Source organism: Capra hircus, chromosome 10, assembly GCF_001704415.2.
Source record: "Capra hircus breed San Clemente chromosome 10, ASM170441v1, whole genome shotgun sequence".
NCBI classification, from domain to species: domain Eukaryota; kingdom Metazoa; phylum Chordata; class Mammalia; order Artiodactyla; family Bovidae; genus Capra; species Capra hircus.
This window is the reverse complement of record NC_030817.1, coordinates 14,614,076-14,621,476: the sequence shown is the minus strand read 5'-3', so window position 1 is coordinate 14,621,476 and position 7,401 is coordinate 14,614,076. Positions and strand designations below refer to the sequence as shown.

At 59.0% G+C, this 7,401-nt stretch overlaps 1 protein-coding gene across 1 annotated transcript; it reads right to left on the bottom strand.

Annotated features, from left to right (window-relative positions):
- Positions 1,724–6,975, bottom strand: NGB (neuroglobin). The gene is made up of 4 exons (XM_018053794.1): positions 6,690–6,975; positions 5,161–5,272; positions 4,442–4,561; positions 1,724–3,124 (listed from the first exon to the last, which is right to left on the bottom strand). The coding sequence occupies exons 1-4, from the start codon at positions 6,776–6,778 to the stop codon at positions 2,990–2,992; spliced, it is 456 nt and encodes a 151-aa protein (XP_017909283.1). The 5' UTR covers positions 6,779–6,975; the 3' UTR covers positions 1,724–2,989.

Below are 7,401 nucleotides of genomic sequence, written 5' to 3'. Positions count from 1 at the left end.
AGTGCTCAACTCATCCAAGCGCCGCTGAGCAGAAGAGCAAAATGAAGCCTGGGATACAACCCCTGAGTTGGGCAGGATGGAGGCTACTGGTGACTTTGATGGTGAGCTGGGGGCTGGGGAACGAAAGCCTGGCTGAAATGGGTTCCCATCCTCTCACGGGAGTGAGGACATGAGAAGGACAAGGAAGGACAACTCTTCTGGAGACATGCACAAGTGCAAGAAAGACCTTCAAGAGAGGCGAAAGCACCCTGCTTAGAAGGCTCCAGACACATCGGAGGAGAGGGTGCAGCCCATCTGGAGCCAGGTCACCCCGTCTCCAGTGTGGGTGTCAAGCCTTCAGGAGACTGAGGCTAGGCGTGGCCACCTGAGTCTGAGCCACTCTTTGGTCACACAGCAGAGGGGGCCCCCCGCATGGGAGCCTGTGGGGCTCAAGAGAAAAGTCCCTTAGATGCTCCAGTGGAGAAAAGCCTTCCTAACGTGCTCCAGACCCAAGGTCTGCAGTCACAGAGCCGGGCAGGCCTGGCCCCCAGAGCTTAACAAAAGTGAGGCCCTGGCTCCAGCTAGGGAGGCTCTGCTGGCACTGGTGGCATTGGTCTTGGTCTGAGAAAATCAGACCTCGGGGTATGGACAGCTGGCCCGGGTGCAGGCCCTCCAACTACTCACAGCCCAGCTCCAGGGCCCCACACACTGGAGGCCAGGAGCCAGTGGGGAGCAGGCAGGGGGTAACCCCAAGCCTGCTTGGATGAAGGCCACTCTTAAAGTCTCTCATTCCCCATACACCTGGCTCTCTCTGTACGGTTGCCTGCCTGTTCCTCCTCACACACACACACACACACACACACACACACACACACACACTTACTTACACTCACAGCTGGTCTTCAACTCCAATATGTACACCCTAGCTTAACACATATAGTCTCCCTAAAAAGTCCACTCTGGGATTAGCACCTACCGCTCCAAAGAGGTTCTAGAAGCTTTCTTTGGAAACCCTGCACGGTTTGTTGCTGTGCGCTGCTGTCCTGACACCTGGCCCATTCAATTCGTGGCCTCACCCTGTCCACCAGCGGGTGGGCTCCCAGACCCCTGGCCAGTGAACTGCTTCACACTCCAGACTAGTGTGGGTATGTGTTGAAATAAACCAACTCCCAAATGTGTAATGGCACAAACACAAGTTTGTCTCTTTCCTGTAAAATTAAAATGAGTGAGCCCCTGCACTACATTCAGGGGAAGTGCTTGGATGCTGCAAGACACTTCTAATTAGGGGGTGCTCTCCTCCAAGCAGTGATCTGGGACTCAGGCTCCTTCCACCTTGTGAGCCTGCCACGTTCAAGGCACAGTCCTCAAGGTCACTGAGATCTGCATCAAAATGGCTGGAGGATGACAGAGCACGGAGGAGCAGGCAGGAGTTTGGGGGGACCAGGTCTGGAAGTGGTACACATGTCCACACATTCCACTGGCCTGAACTCAGTCGCACAGCTCACCTAAATGCAAGGGACACTGGGAAATGTAGTCCGGCTGTGTGCCCCGCCAGCCAGTTTCCACCACAGCCCCTCGCTCTATCTCAGCCACTGGCTTCCCCACACCCATCCCTTCTTTTCCACCCACTCTGGCCTTGATTCTCCTGACCCCGACCTCCCACATTACCTTCCATCCACCACCCTGCAGCTTCATCTGGACACAAGCCAACGCCAAAGAAAAGACCAGTCCCAGAGGGTCAGAGAGGCACACAGAACAGGTTTATTTCTCGTGTGTTTATACAACCACGGCACGCAGCAAAAGATAAAAGTGGAGACAGTTCAGAGCGTGGGAAGGCGGACTCTCTTGCTGTTGTCCATCAACCCTGCTAAGTACAGGCACATGCGCGTGCATGCTGTCGCTTCAGTTGTGTCCGACTCTTTGAGATCCTATGGACCGTAGCCCACCAGGCTCCTCTGTCCATGGGGATTCTCCAGGCAAGAATACTGGAGTGGGCTGCCACGCCCTCCTCCAGGGGAGCTTCCCGACCCAGGGATCGAACCTGCGTCTCTTACGTCTCCTGCACTGGCAGGCAGGCTCTTTACTGCTCGCGGCGCCTGGGAAGCCCAGGTACAGGCACACAGCAGGTATTAGATATGGGAGCCCTGGACCTGCTGTCGGTGTGGGCAGAGGCAGAAAGGGGTGCGGGTGGGCAGGGGCTAAGCCTCAGGCTCTGTAGGAGTCAGGGCTAGGGAGCAGACTCGGATCTCTCGGGAAGGAACCCCCCAGCTTCCTGGCCCTTCCCCAGCCCACCCACCCTGGCTGGATAGCTGCTTCCTACAGAGATACAGGGGAGTTTCCATCTGACACAAGAAAAGAAAAACTACTCTGTCGGGGGGCATCTGTGAGGTTGCCCCTCCCCAAGACCCAGAGGGGCCCTGTCACAGAGCCAGCTGGTCTCCGGCCACCTGCTTTGGCTGCCTGGGGTTCCGCCACGAAGGCCGGAGCTGTCCCACTCCTCTCCTTGTGCAAAGCAAACACATTGCTGGGAGAGAAACGTGCTGAGGGCAGGCGAGCTGGGAAGGTGCTCGAACCTCAGCCAGCCCACTGCCCGCCTCAGCCCAGGCTCACCCGGGCAGGGAGGAGGATGGGAGCGCCCACCCCTCAAAGCCCCATGCCTCCCCCCACCCTCCCTGGGCCCCATGCCACCTCTGCCACCAAAAGGCTGCTCTTCCTCCTGGAGGAGGGGGTGGGGAGGCCAGAGGGGAAGGCTGGGCCGGCAGAGAGGAAGCTAGGGGAAACTGGAGGAAATGGGAAAGGAAAAGCCACCCCACCTGCGGTTGGGGGTGAGCGGGACTGAGGCCCAGCCCTGCTCCATCACCTCCCTGGCACAGCCAAGGGGACAAGGACCACGAGGCAGGGAGGCCTAGGGGAGCCTGGGCTACGATGGACACAGACCAACAGACAGACACAGACAGGCGGGGGTGGGGACGGGGGTTACCAGGTGGAAACCACTGGACAGCGCCGTCTCTTACTCGCCACCCCAGCCCCGACTCATGGCCTGCACCACGGCCCCGTAGAGCTGGCTCCAGGCAGCCCGCGTGGCGGGTGTGAAGGCAGGGCCCAGGCACTTCTCCAGCATGTAGAGCAGGGATTCACCCACCGTCTGCAGAGGCAAGGGGGCCACCTGTCATTCCCAGGTGCAGGGAGGCATGCCCCTATTCCACAGGTGAGAAAACTGAGGCTAGGGGCTGGTAAGGACTCCTGGGCTTTTTGGCTCTCCTGCACGGAGTCCATGCTTCCTGAGCAGGATTCTGCCCCTCAATCCTTGGGTGCCACTTAAAGGTGAGGCTTTAAAGTGAATGAAGCATTTAGCTCCACTCCCAGCCTCACGACTACCCCATGAGTGGGGAGTGAGGGGTTGCCTGGCACTTCCAGCTCACACCAAGCAAAGTCATTGTCCCTCCTCCTCTGCAAGACAGCAGTCACGAGGTTAAGAGCACAGGCTCTGCCATCCTGAGTTCACTTTCTGACTCTAGTGCTTGTGAGCTCTGTGACCTTGAGCAAGTTTGGTAACCTCTCTGAGCCTCAGTTGCTTCATTAGCGAAACTTTCAACTCATCATATTGTTGGAATGGTTAAGAGATTATCTACTGAAAGCTCTCAGCACAGCATCTATACCTAGTAAGTCTTCAGCAATAATGATGGCTCTCATTTTTTAATTATTAATTATAAAATACAGTGTATTTATTCCACAAATATTTCCTGAATACACACTAAAGACCAGACACTGCACTAGTGCTGGGGATGGAGAGAATGACAAGACAAACTCAGTCCATTCCTCAAGGTGATTACATCTGACAAGGTGATTGGACCATGCAGTGGGCCATCAGGTGAGTGGTCCTGTGAGGGGGCCGGCCAGTGGGGCATTAGTGAGTGATACAAGCAGAGGCTGGCTTGTCCTCTTAGAATACTCCCTCCTGGAGCTCAGCAGCTACTCTGGAATGAAGCTCAGCTCCACTACTGAATGATTAGGGGCCACAGGGAGAGAGATCCCAAAGGATGACAGGCCATCTTGGACATTCCAGCCCCAGCTGAGCTCCCAACTGAACGCAGTGCACGCGTGACTCCAGCCACAGCACGTGGGACGGAAGAACCGCTCAACTGAGCCCAGGGAAATCAGAAGTCATTGTTTAAAGCCAGTTTGGTTCTGGGATAGTTTTATGCATGCTGATATAAAACTGAGCAGCAATCCCAAAGGCTCCTTCACTTTCTATGGGTTCCAAGAGAAACCATACCAGAGAAGAAAAATTGGAGGCTCAGAGAGGTCAAGGCAGTGACAGGGTCACACAGCAAGTACCTAACAATGCAGTCACCTGAAGGTTTAGGAGAGGGAGAGATGAACAGGTGGATAGGAGGGGCCTGGGAGAGAGTGGTGGCCTCAGGCCAGGAGCTTTGGAGAGAGAAAGGGCCCCTTTACCCACCGAGAAGGAGCTGAGCTTCACGCCCACTGCCCGGTGCTTCCGGCCCAAGCCTGCCAGATACTCCTCCAGGGAGGACAGGTCCTCCACGTTGGTCACTGCAGCATCGATCACCAGCATCACCTGCCAAGGTCAAGGTCGCAGTGAAATGAAGATCAGAGCAACTCCCTGCCCCTGCTCACAACCAGTCCAGAACCTGGGGGTCCCAACCAGAAGGAAGGGAAGACCCTTGTTTATCTGGGATCAGAGACAAAAGGCAGCCTGTGTCTGCCTACTACAGGCGCTCACATTATGGTAGCCAGACTACTAACGTTAGGCCATGAAGGAAGCTGCCTTCTGCTGAGGGGCTCAAAGCCCTAGACACACCTGTTGGACAGTGTTATCCTCCTGGGATGGCCTCCTGAGACCCTGCAAGAGCCACCAGCCTCTAAGGAAACCCCAGCTTGGTTTTACAGGGGGATGGTCCCTGATGGATCAGCACCAACACCACCTACAGGAGCCAAGGGATGAGGCCGAGGGCAAAGGGCAGAGCTGGGAGCAGCTGGCCGACCGGATGCCCCAACTCTGCCCAGTTCAGCACAGAGGGAAAGCGGCAGATGCCTCCGACAGGAGGGAGCAGAAGGGGCACAGCCCGGGGCTGGGGAAGGACGCCGAAGGAATTCTCCCACCCCGGGTTCTCCCTCTCCTGTTCTCCCCCAGGAAGGCCCTCCACCTCTCCTCACCTTCCTGATGTGGTCCAGGAACTCGGGGGAAGACAAGCAGTCCTCTGGGCTGGAGAACTGGCGGCAGTTGTACTGGAAGAGGGGCAGCAGGTCTGGCTCCAGGTCAAACAGCCTGCGTGGGGAGGCCCGGTGTCAGCCCTGGAGGGGGTCGCCCCTCCAGGCTCCACGGGCCCTGGCTGCCCTGCAGCAGGGGAAGGTGCTCAGAGCCTGGGCTGTAAACTCCAGCTCACCCTCAGCCTGGCACGCATCACTTGGCCAGCTTTGCCGCTGGCCCCTCTTACCTCTTCTGCATCGTGGAAAACACGTGTTCCCCAGGCCTCATAGGGAAGCCCCTCCCATAAACCATGGAGGGGTGTGGGCTGGGACAGGCAGGGGTCCTCAGACAGGAAGCCCGGAGTCCATGGTGGGGACTCCCCTCCTGCCGTCTGTCTCCTTCTCCTCCCCTCCCTCCCATTCCTGGATCAGAACCCCCCAGTCCCATCCTGGCCAAAGGCGCTTGGCCCAGCAACAATAATAATTAATATTCAGAAGCCCTAACACTTTCTGAGCATTGAGTACCTTGCACGTGGTTTACTCAGGTATCCCCTCACAATCCTAAACAGTGGGTGTAACTGTTACCCAGTTTTATAGACGAGGAAACAGAAGCCCTGGGAGGTTGAGTCATGTGTCTCAGATCACACAGCTTGGGAGCAGCATGGCCAGAGGGCACCGGAGAAAAGACTGGGTTTGGGGAAAGCTGAGAGGCCCAAGTATAAGCTCTCATCCTTATCTGGGAGGCCTGAGACTGGAAATTTAGTCCCTTTTTGTTTGCGAGGGGGAGGCTTTACAAAAACCTCTTCAGAAGTTCTGGGCTGGCTTAAAGGAGCCAAGGCTCCTGAAAAACCATGGTGAGGGGGCATGTCTTCTTGGTGAGGGCAGAGGGGCTACCTAGACACCCTCAAGCTGAGCTTGAAGGCAGCCTCCCCTCCCCTCTGGGGTCTGCACACTCCTTCGCCCCTCTCTCTCTGGTGGTGAGAATTGGGCATCTGTCCTCCCTTCCCTGGAGGATCTCAGGTCCTAGCCTGTCATTTCCTCGGAAAGCTTTATCCTGAAGTTGATTGCTGGAAGCGCACACTTCCGGGGCCCAGACCCGGTGCCCTGCGGACCAGGCGCCCAGTACAGCCTTCCCACGCAGGCGCTTGGGACACCCCGGTATCTCTCCATAGGGGCAGCGGTGGGCACCCCTGCAGTCATCACCCAAGGAAAGAAAACTCAGGAGGCACACGGCCGGGGAGGGGGCGCAGCGCAGGGCCCGGAGTATAGGGAGACAGGCGGCGGGAGAGGACCCTGGCCGGCGCCCAGAGAGCCTCGCTGGGAGCGGGGTGTGTGCGCTCGCCCAGACGCGCCGCGGCCGCCGCGGGAAGAGCCGCAGGGTCTGCGCCACTGGTCGCCGCGCCCCGCTTCTCCGGCGCCAGCTCGGCCGCCTCCGACTCATTCCTGGAGAGCCACCCCGCTCCCCGCACCCCCGGGGACGCTCTGGCCGCCCTCACCTGGCGAACAGGACGGTGCCATGCTCCAGCGGGCTGCGGCTCACCGCCCGCCAGCTCTGCCGGATCAGCTCGGGCTCCGGGCGCTCCATGCTCGCCCCGGGGACGCGGGGCACAGGGCTGGGACCCTCGGGGCGCGGGCACCGTCACCGCACGTGCCGCGCCATCTCCGCGGCGACGCGGCCACTCGGCACCTCCTACGGCCCCCGCGCCTCGGCCGGGGCGCCGCGGGGGTGGGGAGAGCGCGGATGGTCCAGCCACCGCTCCTTCCCCGCCCAGGTGGAGGCGCCCCCGCCGGCCCGGCGCTTCCAGGGAACCCCCGCTCCCGGCCGCTGTGCCTTGCGCCCCGCCCGCGCCGCCCGCCTGGGGCTTTTTAAAGCCGCCGCGGCCCCCGCCCCTCTCCGTCCGGGTAGACACGCATCTCCGGGCGACCGACTCTGGCCGCGGACTTGGCGGCTTGGGAAAGGACAGGGCTTCAGAGCTTCACGGAAATCGCCGAGCCTCTGGGGAACTCGGTTTCTCATCCGGTGACAATTTTACCACTTACTAGTTAGGGCAAGGAGAAGGAAATGGCAACCCACTCCAGTATTCTTGCCTAGAGAATCCCAGGGACGGGGGAGCCTGGTGGGCTGCCGTCTATGCGGTCGCACAGAGTTGGACACAACTGAAGCGACTTAGCAACAGCAGCAGCAGCAGCAGCAGCAGCAGTTAGGGC

Bases quoted from the DNA above. Each gene is read 5' to 3' on its own strand.
- NGB (XM_018053794.1), bottom strand. From the start codon at position 6,778: ATGGAGCGCCCGGAGCCCGAGCTGATCCGGCAGAGCTGGCGGGCGGTG. The intron at 5,273-6,689 runs GTGAGGGCGGCC...CTCCCCACGCAG, and splicing joins GGCACCGTCCTGTTCGCCAG to GCTGTTTGACCTGGAGCCAG. The intron at 4,562-5,160 runs GTGAGGAGAGGT...TGACCTTGGCAG, and splicing joins TCCTGGACCACATCAGGAAG to GTGATGCTGGTGATCGATGC.